General features: G+C 38.6%; 2 protein-coding genes across 15 annotated transcripts in view; both read left to right on the plus strand.

Moving 5' to 3' along the window:
- The window catches only part of LOC108613902 (uncharacterized), a 117,157-nt gene that overhangs the window by 38,628 nt on the left and 57,169 nt on the right, over nucleotides 1-21,360 (plus strand). For 13 of the 14 annotated variants that reach the window (XM_089466756.1, XM_089466748.1, XM_089466755.1 and 10 more), the window contains 3 exons: nucleotides 503-667; nucleotides 1,167-1,265; nucleotides 3,219-3,740. In XM_089466756.1, the coding sequence (XP_089322882.1) occupies nucleotides 503-667; nucleotides 1,167-1,265; nucleotides 3,219-3,740 (786 nt within the window). The remainder of the gene's footprint in view (nucleotides 1-502; nucleotides 668-1,166; nucleotides 1,266-3,218; nucleotides 3,741-21,360) is intronic. The other variant, XM_089466754.1, reaches the window with a different exon arrangement.
- Nucleotides 11,942-20,238, plus strand: ppk27 (pickpocket 27). The gene is made up of 3 exons (XM_089466761.1): nucleotides 11,942-17,383; nucleotides 18,641-18,823; nucleotides 18,888-20,238. Exons 1-3 carry the CDS (start codon nucleotides 16,381-16,383, stop codon nucleotides 19,001-19,003), a joined length of 1,302 nt encoding a protein of 433 aa, XP_089322887.1. The 5' UTR covers nucleotides 11,942-16,380; the 3' UTR covers nucleotides 19,004-20,238.

Genomic DNA, 21,360 nt, shown 5'->3' on the forward strand with positions numbered 1-21,360 from the left:
TAGATTTGGCTCGCAGTCAAGTGGGCTTTTGGCCATTTGTATGCAGGCAAGGCGATGGCTCTTAATGGCTAACAATAATGGCTTAGAATTTTGATGCAGCAGCGCATTCTGCTTCTTTGCGTTGCAAAAAACTTGTTTTGAATTTGTAATTGATTTGTCAAATGATGTTAAAACATCATCATCATCATCGTCGTCTTCATCTTTATTATCATCATCGAGTTGTTGATTGCATAAAGAAAATGATTTAATGGCATTTTTTATGCAGTTGTTTTCGCTTTTCAATTTTTGCTTTCAAGCAACATAATAATGTTGCAGCTGCAGCATTGCCGCATGCCACACGCACACTGAGGCGACATGCGGGGAGGGGCGTGGCATGCCGGCCTATTTATGGACAGTTGTTGAGCTGCTTCCGCGCTGCGTTTGTTTTCTTTGACATTTATACACCGTTAATTATCAACTCATCTCTTATCTCCTCTCCCTTTCTCTCTCTCTCTCGTTGCAGCCAAGAAACAAAATGGCGCCGCCATACGCACAAATAGCTTGGGCTCTGGCACCCGCACCCCGCCCCTGGAGCGTAAAAGCAAATTGAGCGCCCTCGGCCGCTTCTTCAAGCCCTGGAAATGGCGCCGAAAAAAGAAGAGCGAAAAATTCGAAGCTGCATCCAAATGTAAGTTAGCAGATTATTATTATTGAGATTATCATTGTCATTGTCATTAACATTATAACTAAAACTGTCCTTAACATATTCATTGCTATTGTCATTGGCAATTTGATTGGCAATCTCATTTTCTTTGTCATTGCCAAGAACATTATCGTTATCATTGTCTTCATTATTATTGTCATTGTCATTAGCATTGGCATTAACATTGTCATTGTCCTTGTGTTGGATATTGTCGATATCATTATCATTGTTATTGCCGTTGCATTAGTATTATCATTACCATTATCATTATCATTGTTATTGTTATTATTATTGTCATGGTTATTATCATTGTCATTGGCATTGACATTGTTATTATAAGTCTCATAGTGCTCATTATTATTAATCCTATTATTATTTTCTTATGTTATTTATATTAATTTTATTGTTCTTGTTATTTTTGCTATTATTCTTATTATTATTATTATTATTATTATTTAAATATTTGCATCTATTTGCTTTACAGCACTGGAGCGCAAGATTTCTGTACGTGCCAATCGCGATGAACTAGTGCAAAAGGGCATTCTGTTGCCAGAGAGCCCGCTGGGCAATATACCAGAACCGGGTGAGTTTTGTAGAAGAGATAGAGTGTTAGGAATATGAAAATTGAAAGTGAAATTGAATTAGAAATAGAGGTGAACGATTGAAGTAAAGCGAATAGTCCTAAACCAGAGATAGAAGAATTTTGTCTGTAACTTGTTTTCTTCATTTAGTTTCCTCTTTTGCAAGGTCTTTTACTCTTTTTCAATTGTCTTCTATTCCTTCTTTCTTCCTCCACTTTCTCTTAGTAAAAGTCAGTATTATTCAGTCTTTTCTTAATAACTAGCCCTAACTGTTTTACTTTCCATCTCCCACTGTTTTTATCTCTCATAAGATTTTCTTTGATGACCACATCTCGTTCCTATATGCTTTTTGTGCTCGTCCTCTAATTTGTCCTTTTACAATGTTCCCTTCCTCCATAGTTGTAGCATATCCTTTTGCCTTTAGTTCCACAAACTTTCGCTTATTTCTGTCTACTCCTTCCTCTTTCACTCTATCTTTCAGTTTGTCGTTCACCAATCGTTATTTATTTCCTTTTCATTTCTTTTTAATTTTCCTAATTTTCTTTTTCTTTTTATTTTTTTTTTATCATTTTATTGTTATTTATTTTTTCTTAAGAATTCACCTGTTACATTTGATCAAATCCATTGTCGCCTTTCTCTGCGATTTTCATTCAAGTCATGCGGACATTTATAATTAGCCAACGAGTGAGGTTGAGTGAGAGTGGACTTTAGAGTGAGATAGAAGAAGAAATGGGAATCTCATCTTAAGCCTAATGAATAAGCTCTTACTATAACAAATATGGATTGGTTTATTTGTAAGGTATCTTCAAGTCTCTTAAGCCCAGTTCGCTTCTCTCAATGCATTTCCAATTAAAATATTTCAATTCCTTCGCCCAGATTAAGATATTTATCTGCAATTTCTAACTGGTTCTGGCTCAACCTTGGCAATTTATTTTCTATTAAATGCCTAAATCGCTTCGCTACCCGTCGAGCGCAACTTCATAAACTTTGGCCAACTGTGAGCTGCATAACGGTATACATATACACATACATATGTACGTTACTTAAACGAATCTTTGAAAGCCATATAGCTCACATCTAATCCCCCATTGAGCTTTGTTGTTATGCACAAAAGTTTTATAAGTAAAGCCTGGCAAACTGTTTGTATTTTCTCCGATTTTTTTTCCTGGTTTCGGCCAAGAAACTTAAACAGAAACCCGACCACAGGCGCTCAAATGTATCGTTGGCTTTCAGTTTTGGCCTTTGTGCGCTATGACAGACAAACAAAACGGAAATTGGTCATAATCCACGCACGATTTAGCCGATGACGAGGCGGCCCGTTGACTTGGCTTTCAGTCACGACGACGACGGCGACGACGGCGACGGCGACGCTTAGCCAGGTTTCCACTTTGCTAAATTGTTTGTTCAGGGCCGGGGTGGGGCAGAGTCCGTAGCCGTGGCTCTTGTTTGTTTCCTTCCGCCACGCCTCAGTCATGACGAGCCGTCACAGCCCCCCAAACGACAATTGCAGATGTACAAAGTGAAATATATGGCAGACACTCCAATCCGTTGTCGCTATGGCTGTCCAGCTGTCTGTCTTTGGGGACGTCGCCAACATTCTCTGCTGTTTGGTAATTAATCAACGGCAGCTAATTGTCAATGCGAAACGAAGAAGCCGTCAGCCAGATACGCCAAATGCATTCCAAATCGATGAGAGAAAGAAAAGCAGAAAATAGTAAAAACTCTCGAACCTACCTCAAGTTTGTGTAGCTTAACCCAGTCAAGCTTTGTGCCGCCGCTCGCTCATAGATGGCGCTGCACGGCGAAAGTTTGCCTTGCAAAAGGTGAAAGCTGAGCTGAATGAAAGAGCTTTTAAGCGAACAGGCCAAAGCTTATCGCATTTATGAATGACTATAAGCTTTTACTAACTAAATCTCTCACTATCTCCCCCTCTCTTTCTCTCTCTCTTCTTGCAGGCGAGGAGTCGTACTATAATAGTGGAGCCACTGCAAATGGCTCTCTACTCTCAGCCGTCCACAATAATTCCATAAATCAAGCCAACAATTCCATTAATACCACCACCTATGGCAGCGCCAACAATGCGTTGCTCACACAGCAACAACAGCAACAGCAGCAGCAACAATTGCAGCAACAGCAGCAGCAATTGGTGGGCGGGGGCGTGGCCAGCTCAATATCCGTGCAACAGTTCAATGCAAATTCCATGCTCAATGGCGCCAGCCTCAATCAACAGAATTCCATGGCCAATGGTGGTGGAGGAGGAGGAGGAGGAGGCAGCGGAGGAGGAGATGGCTCCTCGGACACATCCTCATTGAGTGGCGGCGTGCCTCACTCGCAGTCGGCACCACAGCAACTGAGCGTGGGTCAGCAGGGGCAGCAGCAGCAGCAGCAGCAGCCGCCGCCATTGACGCCGCTCGCTCAGCATCATCAGGCGCTGGCACAGCAGCTGCAGCAGCGATTCGCCATCAGCAATAATAACGGTAAGTCAGCAAACTTCATATTCCTGGTGGTGGGTGGGCGGTGGATGGGCTGGGAACTTCGACATTTTGATTGTTGCATTTGCAATTTGCAACTATTGTTGGGGGAAAAAGGCTCGCTGTAATTGGAAAAGCGGGAAGAACAATTCATGAAAAGTTTTCGCACAGAATTGAAAAGATTCTGTTGCCTTTGTTGGGCACAATGCGCTTTATGATGAAGTTTTCAATGGAATTAATATAATTACAAATTGCATTGTTATTGTTTTTATTATTTTGACAAATATTATTAAATTCTTAAACAAGTCTTTGGCGAGCTTCATGTTGAATAATGAACAAAAATGTTGCATATATTTTACATTTTATTTCTACAATGAATCATCCAACTTTAAAGTATAACGGAACTATATATAAATCATATAAATAACTAGGAAATCCCAATTACATTCCGTCCCCTCAGACAGATTTGTTGCCACCCGCAAGCATTGCATACTTTGGGGCTGCCACGAATAGCCATAAATACCGTTGCCTACTTCAAAGTGCTGTGCTAAAACTCAATTACACACAGACAACAACAGGCCGAGTCGTAAATATGACGCGCTTTAAGCCAATTTCAGTCGGGTTAACGCGCAGTTAAGCTGTGCCCTCTCCCTCTCTCTCTCCCTCACTCACTCGCTTGCCCTTTCAACTTGCAAAGTCACATGTATTTATTTTGCCGTTATTCCCGACTACAGCAACTGTCGTTGTTCTAGTTGTTTTCGTTGTCAGCAATTGCGGCAGTTTGCCAAAAAGGCAGATAAAATGTTAAACAAAACCCAAGCAAATGCTTTGATGGGCGAAGAGCGAGAAGAGGAAGCTTTGTGGATAGTCGTGGCTATTTTGAATGGTAAACAAAACGGCATATCTGGCGTGGTTTTGCACTTGACATTTATGTATTCTAACTCGCCGTAAGTTCATACTCCCTCTCGCTCGCGCATTCATAATGAGCATGCAAACATATATTTGATGACTGTCGAAAAAAAAAAATTCTTCAGTGCGCTTGAAGCTTTACGGCATTGCGTTTCGTGTTTGTTTTGTATTTGATGCTGCTGCCGGGGCGACGATTGCAGCCGGCATGTGCTTGCATGCGTCGTGCTCTCTTCGCCGCCGTCACTGTTGTCGTTGTCGTTGCGGTTGCCGTTGCCGCTCTCTCGGCGCGCACGTTTTGTGCTTTTGTTTATTTGGCACTTGTTTCGCTGAGCGCCAGACAGTTGAAGAGAGTTAGAGAGTGAGAGAGAGAGCGCGCACTCTCTCACTGTTACTTTTTATCGTACGCCACTGCGTCGTTTTTGTTGTTGGCTTTTCGGCAAGCTGGACGGCGTCGCATTTTTATGGCAAATCGTTTCGCTGCTCGCTGCTCTGTCGGCTCTGTCGTTTCCTATGTTCAGTTAACATTAAAACGCAGTCCGCTAGAGCAGTGTCTGTTTTTGTCGTCGCGTTAGAACTAAATGAAAAGAAAAGAAAAATAAATTAAGAAAACAAATATGTATACAAAAAAATTACACTGCAAATATGCGCAAATATTTATAATTGTGTTTACTATGCAAGTCAAATATTTGTTGTAAAGTGTCGTATCTAACGCTCTCTCTCTCGCTCGCCTCTCGTCTACATAAGTGTGCGTGTGTGTGAGTGTCTTGTGTTCTCGCGTGTGTGTGTGTGCTAAGACAACAACTTTACACGATAAAATATGTAATATTTGATAGCTGCAATATTTATAAGCCATTTAGCTGGGCGCTTTTTGCTTGTGCATAATCCCAAGTTGAAGCTGTTGGCAATATAACGGTTGTTTGGAAGAGTTCGCATTTTACCGGCTGTGCTACTTATACGAATTAAATTTCGAAACTTTTTCAAAGCTATTAAATTGTTCGGAAAGTTGTTTTATAAACTTTAAATTGCCTCTCAGCTTTGTTCTATACTTCTTATATTTCAACTATAAAAATAGGCGAAAAAAATTAAACTGCATTGTCAGCGCAATGTAAAGAAATGCAATTACATTTGAGCTTTTGTCAGTAACAGCAACAGCGCTGACCACAAAAATAAACCACCCTCGAAAACAAAACAGAGAAAAGGCACAAATAACAATAATAATAACAATAAATATATATGTGTATATAACGTAACAAAAACAAACAATGCGGCAAGCTGAACTAACGGCACAAGCGAAACGTGTTCAAAATATTTCCTCTTGTTTTGGTTTGACGAACATCGTCACAAAGCGCAATACAAATATTTCAGCTAAAAGGAATTTCAGTGTAAAATGCAACAGCGGGCGGAGTATGAGCGAGAGGGACGCAGTCAAAGCAAGGCAACGGCGGCGAATTAAAAGCAGGCACGCAATAGCATTTGTAATATGCATATGTGCGTGTGTGTGTGTGTGTTTGTTTGAAGTAGTTGGTAGCCTGGTTTTCGCTATGCAGAGTGGGACAGGCAGGGAGAGAGGTAGGTGGGCGCTAGGCTCTGCTATTTCTTTTTCGAGTTTTGTTTTGTGTGTTTGCTGCAGCGCTCACAGCGAACGAACTTTAATTTGCCGTCATTCTACTTTTGGTCTGGTTTTCGCCGCCGCCTGTTCTGCTCACATTACGCATACGCAGCGGCAGCAAGAGGAAGCAGCAAATTGTTGCCTACCATTGGGCGCGCTCTCTCTCGCTTGCACTCGCAGACATCCTTGCTGCTCGATGCCTTATGCTTTTGATATTCGCTGCGTTTGGTTCGGCTCTCCGGCAATTTCGCTGGAGAGCGCGGGTTTACTCTCTCGCTGGCATTGTTTTGTATTGAGTGTGGAAAAAAAAAATTTTCCGAAAACAAAGCTCAGCAGACTGTGGCTAATTTTTCGCTAGAATTTGTATTCCTGAAATATTTATAAATAATGGTTATTGGAACTGATTTTTAATTATTTATACGAAATTGTGTAGGAAAGCTTGAAAGTGCTTGTGTGTGTCTGTGTGCGGATGAGTAAGAATTGTATTTGTTTTTCTGTGAGTGAGCAGGCCGCGCTGCATCCCTGAGGTCGTCTACCTTTTTTTTTGCTGCTACTTCTCTTTCGCTGCGATTTCGTCATTGTTCGAGATGCCAATGCAACTGTCTATATGTATGTGTATTTATGATATATACATATGTACGAGTGTCTGTTTCCGTGTGGGTGGTGGTGTATTTTTTCTGAGAATTTCCTCTGCATTTTAATCATCATAATAATAAACATTGCAATTTCTGTATTCTCTTCGCTTCTTCTGCCATCTGTTCGTATTGTGCTAGGTTAGCAATTCGTTCAGTGTTGTAAAGCGCCTCGCTTACCCATCCTCTGGACACTTGCAACTTAGTGCCTTGTTGTCTTTATTTGTGTTCAGTGTTTATTTGCTTTTATTGAGAAGTCTAACTCTCTCTGACTCTTTCCTTTTTTATGCTTTGATTTCCGCTCGTGTCGCATCGTAATCTATTAAGATATGATATTTTTATTGTCGGCGCTTCTCCATAGAAAATCTTATTAAGTCGCTACACCTCATGCCACCAGATAAGCGCTCCTCCGTTATATATGTACATAATTACATATATATCTATATATAATGACTAATTGAGTCATCGTGAGACGCCCACAGTTGAGATAATGCAATTAGACGCGGCAGCTACCTGAAGTCTGTTGTGTTATTATTCCAATTGGAAAGTGGAATGAGTGGAGTGCAGATAGAGGCGAATTCTTAGCTCACCTAATCTTTGACTATGTGTGCGTGAGTGTTTGTATGCGTGTGTTTGTGTATGCAATTGCCTTGCTTAACAAACAATTCAATAATGTTACCCTGTAATATATGTGTGCATGTTTTAAGGGTATATATGGTGGAAAAGAATTTGATATTCAGGGTATATAAAAATTTTAAGTATATATTACAGTTTTCAATATATATAGCATTGTGTATAGTAGTATTCTCCAAGGTACTTTTCTAAGGTGTCATTTATTTTAAATATTCTATATATTTTTAAGTTGCATTAAAACGATAAAAATATGAAAACTTCTGTATAACGGTTTATCAATTGTGCTAAACTGCTTCAAGAGTTCTTAGGAAACTTTCAACTCTTTTATGCAGGGCTCAGAAAAAGTTTTTGTTTATTGTTTCTTTTTTTGTATAAAGATAAGAAATAATTGAAGATAAATATACACATAATTAAAGTTAAATTGCTGAATCATGAATGCTGTAGAGAATTAACTAATAAATTATTGAAGCTGAAGATACCCTATAAAAATGGCTAACTAAAGCAAAAACTAAACTTTAGTGAAGATTTCTTTTAGATAAGTTAAGAATTATGTGAGCTATGAAATCTGCTCGCCTTTTGGCTAGGGTATAAGATAATATAGACATTTTTGGTTGTCTTGAATGTGGCTTGGTTTGGGCTATCTCGTAGAGCTTAGTCATTAGCAGCCAATCTGGCAATTAGGGCAGCCCACAGCAACAAAATGTTTCAGTCTTTGATAAATTTCGATTGGAAATCATAGAGAACAGACAAAGCCATCATTAGGTAGCAGTTAACTTGGCCTTTAAAGTTGTTTGCCAATTGGTTTGGGCCAGGTATTTGGGCTTTAAATGATGAATGACCAAATTGGTGGCAAAGCTACATTTATTTATGCCTGTTGTTATTGTTGTTGTTGTTGTTGTTGCTGATGATTATGAATCGATTTTGGTGTTGCGTCTGCCACCTGCGCATTTTGCATTTAATTTGCTAATTAAAATGTCTAGCTGGGCGTGTATATTGTTCACCTTAGTCGAAGTCAATAGCTTAATAAAGAGAGAGAGAGAGGGGGGGCGGGAGTGGGAGTGGGAGGCGGGTCATGTCCTGTGTGTGTGGCTGTCCTCTGTGACGGCCACTCCTCGAGCTTTGCATGTCATTGGCTCGTAATCAGCGCTGAGGCGACATCCGTTCGCCGTTTGCCGTTTATATTTCCTCCACTCGATGTTGCCTCCTTTGGGGTTTCTTTTCTTTTTTGACCTGTTTTGGCCGGCGTTACGTTCCACTTGACCAGTTTCCTGACTGTATTTCCTCTCCCTCACTTCAGTCTAATTTGTTTAACAAATAGTTCTGCTGTTCACACTGTATTTATTCATTTAACCGAAGCTCACTCTCTCTCTCTCTCTCTCTCTCTCTATCTCTCTCTCTCTCCGTCTTTCTTTATCCCTCTTTATATATATCTCTGTCTCTCTCTATCTCTGCTCATTAATTAGCATTTTTACTCACTGTTCGAATTTCGATTTATTGTTTTTCGCTTTTTATTTTTTTTATTTGTGTTTTTTGTATAAACACAGCCCGAATTTCCGGACTGACATAAAGTGTTTTTCATTTTTTCACATCGATACCCTAGGTTTAAGTCGCCAAGCAGGTATATTAGCTGCAAGTAGCAGCTGCTAACTAGATTAGATAAACACTGCGACGAGCGAGTTTAGATAATAGTAAATGTGGCTTAAACTCTGATATCATTAATTTATAATTTTACTTTGACCTAGTTTTGTTAACAATGTTGCTAACTCATTTTGCTGCAAAGTAAATTTTAATAAATTAATAATATTAAGTTGTGTAATAATTTAATAAAATAATTTTCGCTTTCCTTTTAATCTTATTTATATATTAACTTAAACTTAACTTTCTTATTCTCCTTCGTTCTTCTTTCTCAGACATTTACAAGCTTATTTTTGTAGAGTTAAAGGCCTCTCTGTCTATTCGCTCATTAGTTTTGTAGAGTATCTCTTGGTCGACTCTCTTATTCACACTATTTCATTAAATGTGTTGCGCTTGCCTTTGCCCCCAGCTCGTCTCTCGTTTCGTTTGCCTCAATTAAAAACTGTGCTGCCCACATGTTATATATATCTCGCTGTTTTTTTTTCTCCTACTCTTTGCTTCCATATTTTTGAGATACATTTTTAAGACGCCATAAAAGTCGAAAAAATGACAATGTCAATGTCTCAACACTTGTGCTACTCTCTGTCTATCTCTCTCGCTCTCTCTCGCTCTCTCTCGCTCTCTCTCTCTCGTTCTCTCTTTTGCTGCTGTGCTAGTGACCTCTAGGGCGCTGTGGGGGGGGGGGGGTAGCTGCTCCCTCCCCTGAGACAGTTGTAGCTAAAGATCCGGTGCTGGAATTCTTGATGGTGGGCGCCTGGCCATCAATTATAATGCTCTGCTCGCATTTGATGTTTGCCTTTATGGTGGCGTATACTTGATGCGAATGTCTCGCGAGGCATTTTCGCTTGTCTGTTGTTGTTTTTTTTTTCTCGTCTTTTTTCTTTTTTAATTATGCACAATTGGCGCTAAATTTGTCACGTTGCAGCTTCCGGTATTCAATTCTCGTTTGTTGTTGATTTCGCCTTTGTGTTGGAGCCTTTCACTCGCCCCAACCTCTCCGCTGCCCCGTCCCGTCCCGGCTTCGATTCAATTCAATTTTCGATTCTTGTCGTCTCGCAATGAATTAAAATATTTGAATTGAATTTTGTGCCGTCTTCAATGTGGCAGCTATCAATGCAGCTGCCGCATCTCTGGCCCTTGCTCGATCCACTCGGTTCCATGTCGTGCCTGGCGCGTTGACTTTCGGATTATAATCTTTATCAATTTGGTTTTGGGGCTGTGCGACAGTTAAGCCCAAGTGTCTGTCATACGCGGCTCTGGTCTCTGGCTGGTGTTGCTCAGCTCTCTCGGCATGTGTCGCCTCATGCCGCCAGCAGTCGAACGATTTTTGGCCTGAGAAAGTGTGTCGGCTGACTTTTGTGGGACTTTCGCTTAAATTGTGACGCGGCTCAAACGGAATGACACCAGCTTCAAGAATATTTATGACGATGCGTGTCCCCTGGAGGCATTCGAGTTGACAGAATATTGTTAAATGTCTGTGGCTTGGGATTAGAATTATCTGAATCAAGAATGTTAATTGAGCTGTCAGCGCTACTCTTCGAGAAGCTTTAATGTGCTTGCAGGCATTAGCATTATGAAGCTTTTATGATTATTCTATTATTATTCTATCAAGAAGAATTTTGTGTTTGGCATTAAAATGATGTTGTATTGTTAATTTCAAATGCTTGCAAGCTGTTCAAAGTAATTCTTGGCTACAAGAATATTACGTATACCACATGTGTTTTCAATAGGCTTTCAAAGCTTCGTACTTCAACTATTTGCAGTTCGATTCTCTACAAGACTAATGTAAAGTCTTTCAGTTCTCAGCTCAAAAATGCAAATTGATCATTTATTCTCATAAATTATTACTGAACTGAAAAGTGTTTGATCTTGAGCTACTTTAAACACACAAATTTCTTAGAATTTGTTTATTTTGCTTGCCACCCACATGCCAAATGCTCTCGAATGCAGTTGCTATTTATAGACAGCTCTAAAGCAGCCGATTAATATTGCATAAAAAGCGTTTTTAAATAAACAAATTTCTTCAGAGTTCGACGCATTAATAAAAATTAAATTCATCCATATGTTCAGATATTCGTTTTGTGATATTGTAAATAAATAAAAAAAAAACAAAAACACCAACAAAACTCAAGCACAATCAGTTTAATAAATTTAAAAGTAAAAACAAAAAGCAAAAACAATAAAACTAACGCACAAACAAAAAATAAATAGCAACAACGAGTGAAATCAACGAAGGGCGTAAATTTTCAATAAATGATATAACATAGAATCTGCAGCAATCAGTGATAATCAAACTAAACCAAAACGTGAAATCAGCACTTAAAGAAGAAGCAGAAGAGGAAGAAGTAGCAGCAGAATATGTGATAAAGTCAAGTGTAAATCAATGTTTGTCATCACAATCAACAATAATAAAAAATAAATAAATAATAAACACACATACTTCAAAAGGGGCCACGCACTCATGTATATAAAAATAAACATACATACATATGTACAAACATACGTACGCACAACTTGCATCTTGAATGTGTGATAAGGCCGCAAGCGTTAAAAACCGGTTAGAGCCGGTCATAAATAGATGAGAGGCGGCGCAAGGACTCGCTACCACATTCTCATAACTGCCGTTAATTGATGAAACAAACTTCACAAATTCTAACTGTAAAGCAAAGACACAAAACAACAAAAATAATAAGTTAAACAACAACCAGAGCAGGAACGTTAAAAGCGACCTCAAAGCCACGCTGATGATGGGCTACATCATGGGTTGTGCTTGTTTCAAAGGTATGTAAAGCTCTTTTGTGTGTGTGTGAGTTTGTGTTTGTTTAACAGTTTTTCCACACACATACACACGAACACTTGCTCTCACACACGCCCTCTCTTTGGTCTCTCTTTCCCTCTCTCATTTTATCATTTGTCAACTCTCATTTATGCGTTGGCATTGCGTTTCCTTCCGCTCATTAGCTTTGTTGTTGCTGCTGCTGTTGCTGCGTCTTCTTCTTCTTCCACTTTATTGTTTTGCCTTTTACGCACTTTCGCATTCTTCGCATGCAAAACGTCATTAAACAACGTCACAAAGTCAGCGTGCATGCGCACGTGCCAACACTTATGCTCTCTGGTGCGCCATCTCTCACTGTCACTCTCCCTCTGTCACTCGCTGTTTATGGCAAACTATTCGCACTGTTAGTTAACAGTTTTTATAGCAGCGCAGCTTCGTGACAACAGGCAGGCAGGCAGCGTCGCCTTTTTTATTGCCCTGTAAAATCTCTGTGAGTGCAAAATGCATGAGATTTGCCTTTGCCTTTGCCTTGCCTTCCCCGTTACATTTTTTAGTGTCTGTGTGTGTGTGCGTGTGCGTGTATGTTTTCTTCGCCGTTTCTTGCTGTCGTCGCTTAAAGGATTTTTGAGTGCATATGTGTGTCTGCGTGTGTGTGTGCGTATGTGTGAGCAACTTGTGTATTGCTCGACAGCCTTTTGAGTGCAAAGTGATTTTTTCTGTTGTCTTTTGCACTTTTCTAGCGATTTGTTATGTGAGCTTAATAAGCTGCCAAGCTAGCTGCGGCCCTTTACAGTTATGCATGATATATGTAGTTTTTTTTGTGAACCTAATTTAAAAAATTTTTAGAGTCATGCAATTGGAGTTTAAAATGTTTTTGGTTTATTAAAAATTTCATATTGAAAAGTCAAAAATTCAATGTTTAGTAAGTTAAAAAAAAATAAAATAAAATCGTATATCATTAATTAATCACTTATTTTGTGTACTCATCATTTAGATTTATTTATGTATTATTTTGTATATTATATTGTTTTTATTAATTTTCTTGATTTTAATTTAAATAATTATATTTAAAAAATTGTAAATAATTTTTTTTCGATTTGCTCAATTTTCTTTTTAAATTGTTTTATAAATTTTCATCTTAATTATTCTTTATTCCTCAATTCTTAGCAAACTACTTTGCCTTTTCTCCCAGTGCATACACTTTAACGTAATTTTGTATTATGTTTTTTATTTTTACAAATATTACATTAAACTGTTTGGGGCATACAAATACCAGCAGCGTCTTACATTAACAGCTTTTTATATGGTCGCAATGTCGCTGTGCCACAAATTGTGGCACACACACACCTATACACACACTCATCGCGAGCATACTGCAGCTGCGGCACGCATTGCAGCCCTTAACCTTTCACATTTGCGTGTTTGCGAAACTCAAGCCCGCAGCACGCGGACCGCTCCGCTCCTTGCCGTGAGTTAGTTTGATTCAATTGCAATTTGCAGCATCCGCATGCTGCCTAACGCAGGAAGCGTGTGACACAGAGAGCGAAAGAGAGAGAGAGAGTGGGGAGGGGGGAGAAGGAGGAGTAGAGTGTGGAGAGTGGGTTTAGTGGTGCAAAGTGCAGCAGCAGCTGACAAGCGGCGCTAAGTGCTCTGCCCATTAAAGTATGCAATCATTTTGCGGTTAACAGGATCACACTATGCACAGACTCACTATCTAACTCTCTCTCTCACTGTCTGTCTCTTTCTAATTGCTTTAGTCCTCATATAATGCTGCCAGCGCTCCCTTGACAAGATTAACGTTGCACAATGGTCCCTAGCTCTGTCTATCTCGCTGTCTCACTCACTTTCGTTTTCTATCTCCCTCTCTTTCATCTCTCAAATTTCTTTCATTCATAAACAAATTGGTGCCAATTTTTAGCTGCCCACAATTAAATAACAAATGCAAATGAAAATTTTATCCACAGCCAAAAGCGTCAGACAACCACAGCAACACCCCTAGCATCCCCTGCTCTTCTCTGTCTCAGTCTGTCACTCTCTCTCTCCCATTATCTCTCTCTCCGTTTAACTCAACCGCCTGTGGGAGCGCATAAATAAATAAATAAATAAACAAGCGTTTAATTGAACCGGAAATTATTTTTCTGTGGGCGTCGATTGGATTTCTATTCATATGTGTGTGCATGCATGTGTGTCTTCCATGTGTGTGTGTGTGTGTGTGCTCGTATTAGAATTTATAGCACACTTGTCGCTTTGTTGTTGTTGCTGTTGTTTGCCTCAGTTGTTGAAGCAATGCGTTGCGATTTTGTTGTAGCTAAAAGGTTTTGCTTCGGTTCGACTGGGTGATATAATGCTGTTGCTCTATCTCTTTCTCTCTCTATCTTCCTCTCTCCCACACACACACACTCTCTTATTGAACTGGGGCACCATTGAGCAGTTTTAGAAACTTTTGTAAACTTATATAAATTTAAAAAGTTCAAAAATAAAAAATTAAATTAAATTAAATAGCCAAAGTTAGTATATAAAACTTTATTTTTATTTTTATTTATTTTATTTTCAATTCAGCAATTATTTGCATCGATAGTTTTGTTATTGCTATCGATTACTCTGTCAGCTAGTAGTAATTGTGATCGATAATTATTTGATGATTATTAATTATCGTTATCGATATATGTTGCTTTCATTACGGCTGTCAATGACAACTATCGAATATTTAAAATTTTAGTAACTTGATTTATTTTAAAATATAATCTAACTTTTGCTAGGTGTGATTGAATTTAATTCATTTATATATTATTTATAAACAGCATTAAGCTCTACTATAGACCCCCATAATTCTCTATATATATTGTATTCAGTTCGGTTTATGGTTGAGATAGCTTATCGAATTTGTTTTTGATGATGCCATAAAGCGAATCAGTTTGATTTTCTGCACAGAGTACAAAAATCCACATGAATTATCTACGTTTTCTTTTCTGCTTCTTTTTATTAGAGAGTATTCAATATTCGCTGTGGCAATTATGGAATTTTCGTTAGTCAGCTTCTCTTGGCTTTCTATTAATATGCAATGCCGCATTAGCAAGTTGCTCTCTGGCTGTGCGCTAAATTGACGCTAAAGCTCGTTAGATTGTGAGATGTAGATGTAGTTGTAGCTGTAGCTGTATTGTATATGTAACTGTTACTGTAGCTGTAACTGTAAGTGTATCTGTATGTGTAACTGCTCTGTCCGCCTCTGGGCTCAGTATGCATATGTGCTGCTCGTTATGCCGCCTCTTCGTTTTCGTTAGTTTCGTTTGCATGTGTTGCCTGTCGCACACAAAAACTTTGTAAACTTTATGTGGACTTTGCCTTAAATGAACCGCCCACTTGTTGAATTAAATGTAATTTAACTGAGCACGCAAATCTTATGAAGTACTTGAGCTGCGTTTAAAGTGATACTAAAAATAATATTTACTAAAAATGAAAATTAAATAATAGGAAAACTAGAGATTAAAATAATAATAATGCAATTTAAAAAACATAAGTAAACTAAAATAAAAATGGTAATAAAATAAAATAAATATAAAAAAATTAAAATTAAATAATAATATTAAGAAAAAATAAATTAATTAAGAAAAAATTAAATTAGAAAAACAAAAATAATAAAAATATATATAATAAAAGAATGAATAATAATAAAAAAAAAAATTGAGTTGAAAAATATATAATAAAAAAATACAATAAAAATTTATAATAATAGAAAAAAAAAACAGTATAAAAAATATATAACACAAAAAATATACTAAACAAATAAATACTGAAAAAAAATTTAAAAAAATAATAAAAAGGTAAAAAAATTAGGAAGAAATATTTAGTTACAAAAATGAAGGAAAATAAATAAATGTAAATATTTAATATAAGAAATAAATAAATATAAGCATTTAATATAAAAAAAATAATAAATATAAATATTAAATTAAAAAAAAAAAAATAAATAAATAAAATAAAAATAAATAATTAAAAAGAATTATATAAAAATAAAATGTAAAACACAATTCAAGTTAAAAAGTAAAATAAAATAAAGTAATTTAAGTAAAGTAAAATCAATTTACTGATAGCAGCATAAAGGGAATATTTTTAGTGGCGTTTATAAAAAATGTAAGAATTTGACATAAGGTTGACTGAAATTGACTGAATATACATATTTGATGTAAGTAGTGGAAGTCTGTCGATGCTCTGCACGCTTAACATAAAATCGCCTTCGTTCTGTGGATACAATTATAATTTCATGTGCTGTGGCATGTGAAAATATTTACATTACTCGACACTTGTCGTGGCACGCGATAATTACAGTAATTTATATGCCCATCCGGGGAATAATTATTGTCGGCCATGTTCTATGCATCAGATAGCGCGAGCCTAGTTGAATGAGTTTCGAGTGACAGTCGTTGGCCAGGATGTGGCTTCAGTTCCATTGAAATGTCTCGGCTGAAGAGGGCTTTCCGCAAGACGCTCGTCGAGTTCTTCAAGAAGACGAGCCTGAATGGCTTCGGCTTGCTCTACTTTATTCGTCGGCGGCCGTATCAGCGCATCTTCTGGTTCCTTTTCATAGCCACGGGCATCTCGGGGGCCACATTTGTGGTCTGTACGACGCTGCTGCAGTTCTTGGCCAGGCCCACAGTGACGTCCTTGTCCGAGGCGAGCTTCGAGTCCGTGGAGTCGTTGCCGTTTCCTGCTCTAAGCATTTGCAGTGCGAACAAGCTGAGTCGCCAGCGCCTGGAGGCATTTGCCGAGCAGCTGGCGTTGACTAACGGAAAGTCTAGAGCGGATTGGCTTAAACAGCTGCAGCTGCTCGCTGGCTACTTTTATCCTTTGGCCGTTTCAGCTACGGCAGCGGCTGAGCTGCAGGCTGCCTTGGCTGCTCTCTGGCCTCTGGATGTGCGCAGGCAGCTGCTGCACTTCTCGCCCAGCTGCGAGAGTTTGCTGCTCAGCTGCCACGTGGATGGAGTTGCCAGCAATTGCTCCGAGCTCTTTCGGCTAACGCCCAGCCTTGAGGGCAGCTGCTGTGTCCTGCAGCGCACAGACCGCATCTCAAATGCTCTGAGGCTGCGTCTGAATGCCTCCCATGCTGATGATTTCCATATGCCGCGTCCTGGCTTCAGCTCTGCCTTCAGCCTGCATCTGCCTGGCTGGCTGGGCCGAGCCACTCTCGCACCTGGCGAAGCCTCAGCTCTGCATTTACGTCCGCTCCATTTGAAAGCCGATCCCCAACTACGTGATTATCCCTTGACCCAGCGTGGCTGTCATTTTCCCGAGGAAGCCGAGCATCTGGTGCAGTGCTTGCCCCAGTGTCGCCTACGCAGCACCGTTGCTGCCTGCAACTGCGCGCCGTTTGTCTACGACCTGTCCTCGGCCGATGGTCAGCTGGAGAACGTGAGCTACTGTAATTTGGCACACACGGCCTGCCTGCAGTCGGTGGAGGGTAAGCAGTCATAAAGGATCTTAACAGAGAGCTAACATTATAGCACCAGACTGGGTTTATGGTCAATAAGAAAGGTTTTATTATGGCAATGAACGAAAGTCTTTAATGTGGGCATTGTAGTTGGATGTGGCTGGCCATGTGTTGAGTTGTTGGTGAGGTAGAGGCTCAGAGATGGCTGGCGTTGGCTGAGGAGTAGTTCTTAATTAGGTATGTAGAGAGAGAGAGACTAGTTAGCAGTTGAGCCTAACTACAGCTACTTCCATTCTTTTGTTGGCCACAAACAGCGTAGATAGTAGCTGGCATATGGTGTTTTTTTCTGTCTATTTAAGGTTTTTGTTTTGTCTTTGCCAGCCTTTACCAGGCACAATATCTGGGCAGACATTGAAAAAGTATAGTATATAATATAGTATAGTTTAAAGTATATAGTAGTATAGTATAGTATATATATTATAGAAAATATTTATGATCGACTAATTACATGAAATATCAATTTAAAAGTGTGTTAGAAATATTAGGAAACAATATATTGCATGGAAACAAGACATACCTTATATCCAATGCTTTCTGATTCATTAGATCTCAAGTCTAATGTTAACAAAAACTATTTTATATAATCAGAAGATGCTTCATAAGAAGAGAAAAGATAATGTACCAAAATCATATACCGAAATTCTGAATTCCCCATCGAATTTAGTGATACTCCCAAGCAACAGCTGAAGACTGAATTTTTGCCATGTACTTAAGTCTCTGTCATGTACCAAAACTCTTGATATCTTGCTAAACTTAGTAATAGAGAGAGGCAAGTGGCATCAGATAATCTATTTATAGCTAGAAATGTAGTTCAGAAGTCTATTGGACCTTCAAATTTTAAAATTTAGTATGGCATTTGCCATGTGCCAAAAATAAATAACATTTACCTAGACTCTAATTTTTATACCCTGAACCCATTTTCATTGTAACTGAATTTTTTATGATGTAGTCCAAAATCGTAGCAATGTCAAATTAAACTGTACCTTAGCATATAAGTAGAAAATCCACCCAAGTTGGTTGCAACATTTTGAAATTAACATAATTAAAATAATACATGCTGTATAACAGTGCGGATAACTGTAAGCAGCTCTATACACAGACACAAATTTTGTGAGTCAATTAGGGGCTTTGCCTGCTTAATTAGGTACAAATGTCAAATATCTGGCAGCTCTCAAGAGCCTTGAGCCTTCATCATAGCCTCAGCTCTCTCCTCTCTCCCTCTAACAGCCAGCTGGTCGCCTTGGAGCTGTGCGGAATGCCTGCCCGCTTGCAATGATTGGCGCTACGAGCTGCGCAAGAGTTTGACCGGCTACGTGGACCCATTGGAGAGTAAAGTGAGCATTAGCTATGATGGACAACGTGTGCCAGTTTATCAGCAGGACGGACTCTACAAGTGGTACCAGCTGCTGTGTGAGTTGCCATCGAGCCGCTGCCCTAGCATCCATCAGCTAATTGAATACGAAATTCCGTTTAGCTAACGTCGGGGGCGTGTTGAGCGTTTGCATTGGCTGCTCCTTCATTAGCGGCGTGGAGCTGGTCTACTTTATGGTGTATCGACTGTGGTACAACTGGCAGCAATTAAGCATGTGATTTGTGCACTCTCTACTTCTCTCTCTCACTCTCTCTCTCTTCTGGTATCCACGTTTAATAAATATCACGCATACGCCATATGCGACAGCAAATGAAATTAGTTTTGATTTATCTGAGCCTTGGTCACAACGTCGCCTCGCACTTGTCAACAGCGCTCACACACGCACTTAATAGGGATGTCTATCTACATTCATCTAGCTGACAGCCACGCCCACTCGCCCACAGCTGGGCTGAGGAGGCTACTCGAAGCGTAAAGCAAATCGAAACGCGCGACTGCTCTATTGATGGCCTCTTGCGAAATGAAAGATAAATGTGACTGACATATACGTAGTTATGTTTGTGTATATATATATGTATACATTCCGGATCAGCGTCAAGGTTAAGTCGTCTAAGGCAAACACTTTAAAACGCGCTCGAAAGGTCACTTAATGTCCAATATATATATATGGCTATGACTGTGGCTTACGGATGTGGATGGAATGTGTGTCGGGGTTTAAGCACATAAATCGATAGCTCCTCTCTTTGTTCTCTCAGGTGGCTCATGACCTGTGAATAGCTGATTTTTATTGCCTTGTCCATTGGGGATTACGAATGCAGTTTTATCCAAAGTTATGAGGCGAATGAAAAAGGCAAAATATTTAATAAACGGAGAGGAACTTTACGAAAGTTTTCATGTAAAATAATAAAGGAATTTTAAACAATATTAAAAAAATAAAATAAAGTAAAATAAATAAATAAATAAAAAAATATATTAAAATAAAAAATAATAATAATAAAAAAAAATAATAATAATAAAAAAAAAATAATAATAAAAAAAAAAATAATAATAATAAAAAAATATTAAAAAAAAAAATAATAATAATCAATTATAGAAAATTTTAAAAAAATACTAGAATGAAAGAATACCTTCGTATACCAAAAACTATGTACATTTATTAAAAAAAAAAAAAAAAAAAAAAACACCTGAACAATTGTAAAATATTTTTCATGATTTTCTTGACTCAGATGATATCAACTACATTTCTCTTGAATTATCTTAATACATTAAATATATACTTTATAATATATTTTCTAATAAACTATGCCATAGTATATACATTTAAGCTCTCAAACTATTTCTACAGTAAATATAATTCAGTTCAGATAACAGCTGTTTTAATTCATATAATTTCATGATTTATAAGTTAAATGTGCAATAATTAAATTTTCATGCGTATTTTTCTATTTCTTTCTCATTGCAGGTGAGTTTTCCCAGGGCCTTGTCAAATGCATTTAAATTATAAGTTTAACAGTTGTGGGTAAGTTTAACGTATTTCATATTCAAATGCCTAACAGCAGCTGTTAAAGCGCTGTTAACTAAAAGCTGCGAAAGCTTGCAAGCGTAAGCTTTGGCAACAGGGTGCACTAGGAACTACAAACACTGAAAGCTTTTGGGAAAGCTTTCTTGCTCATGGGACTTAACTAAGTCTTACGGTTTTCGCAAATAAATTATGCTAAATCAATTTAATATAAAATGCGTGCGAGCTCTTGAGCCCTGTCAAGTGTATATATACATATATATTTATATGTATCATTTATAATGGCGTCCACACATCATGGCAAATCATTGTTGCACAGAATTGCAAGTTAAGCATTTGTGCTTTAATGGCATGCCCAGCCACGCCCACTTGCCGCCTCCACTCGTAGGTCGGGAGCTCTGTAACGCTTCGAACAATGCCAACATCTCCATTAATTTTAAATACCGTCAACTTATCAGGCCGCGTCATGGCCCTAAGTGATTTCTTGCTTCTTGATTTAGCGCTCAATTCTTATGCGCGAGGGCGGCTCAAGCAGTTGCTAATGAGCGAGTGAATTGAAAAGGGAGGGTGAATGGTGAATGGTACATACGTTTCTTGCTATTGAATTTGGAAAATGAAGAGCAGAGAGTGGATCAGACTAGAGACTCGTGGAGAGTAGTGGAAACTATTTTTGAGCACTGGAGTGCAATGCAGAGACGAGTGCAGACTGATGGAAGGTAGTGGAAAATATTGAAGATTAATAGATCCTAGCGGAGCCTATCAGAGCGCAGTTTAGACTGGTGGAAACTATTGAAGATTAATATAGCCTAATGAGGAGAGGAATAGAGGCTAAAGGAGAGTAGTGAAAACTATTGGAGAGTAGTAAATCCAAATGGTGACTATTCTTGTGGTAGTGGAGACTAGGGGAAACAAGTGGAGGCTAATGGAACTTCTCTACAATAGCAGTAGAGCCTAATGGAGACTCGTGTAGACTATTGCAGACCAGTGGAGACTACCGGACGCTAAACTAGACTAGTTTACGAGTAGGCAAGATTAGATAAAATTCTATTAGCCTAGAAG

The sequence above is a fragment of the Drosophila arizonae genome, chromosome 4 (assembly GCF_054131065.1).
Source record: "Drosophila arizonae isolate 15081-1271.41 chromosome 4, UAZ_ARI_1.0, whole genome shotgun sequence".
Taxonomy (NCBI): domain Eukaryota; kingdom Metazoa; phylum Arthropoda; class Insecta; order Diptera; family Drosophilidae; genus Drosophila; species Drosophila arizonae.

What these genes read in the sequence shown, in the direction of transcription:
- ppk27 (XM_089466761.1), top strand. Translation starts at nt 16,381, where the DNA reads ATGTCTCGGCTGAAGAGGGCTTTCCGCAAGACGCTCGTCGAGTTCTTC. An exon ending in CTGCCTGCAGTCGGTGGAGG is followed by an intron (nt 17,384 to 18,640) that starts GTAAGCAGTCAT and finishes TCCCTCTAACAG; the next exon opens with CCAGCTGGTCGCCTTGGAGC. An exon ending in CAAGTGGTACCAGCTGCTGT is followed by an intron (nt 18,824 to 18,887) that starts GTGAGTTGCCAT and finishes AATTCCGTTTAG; the next exon opens with CTAACGTCGGGGGCGTGTTG.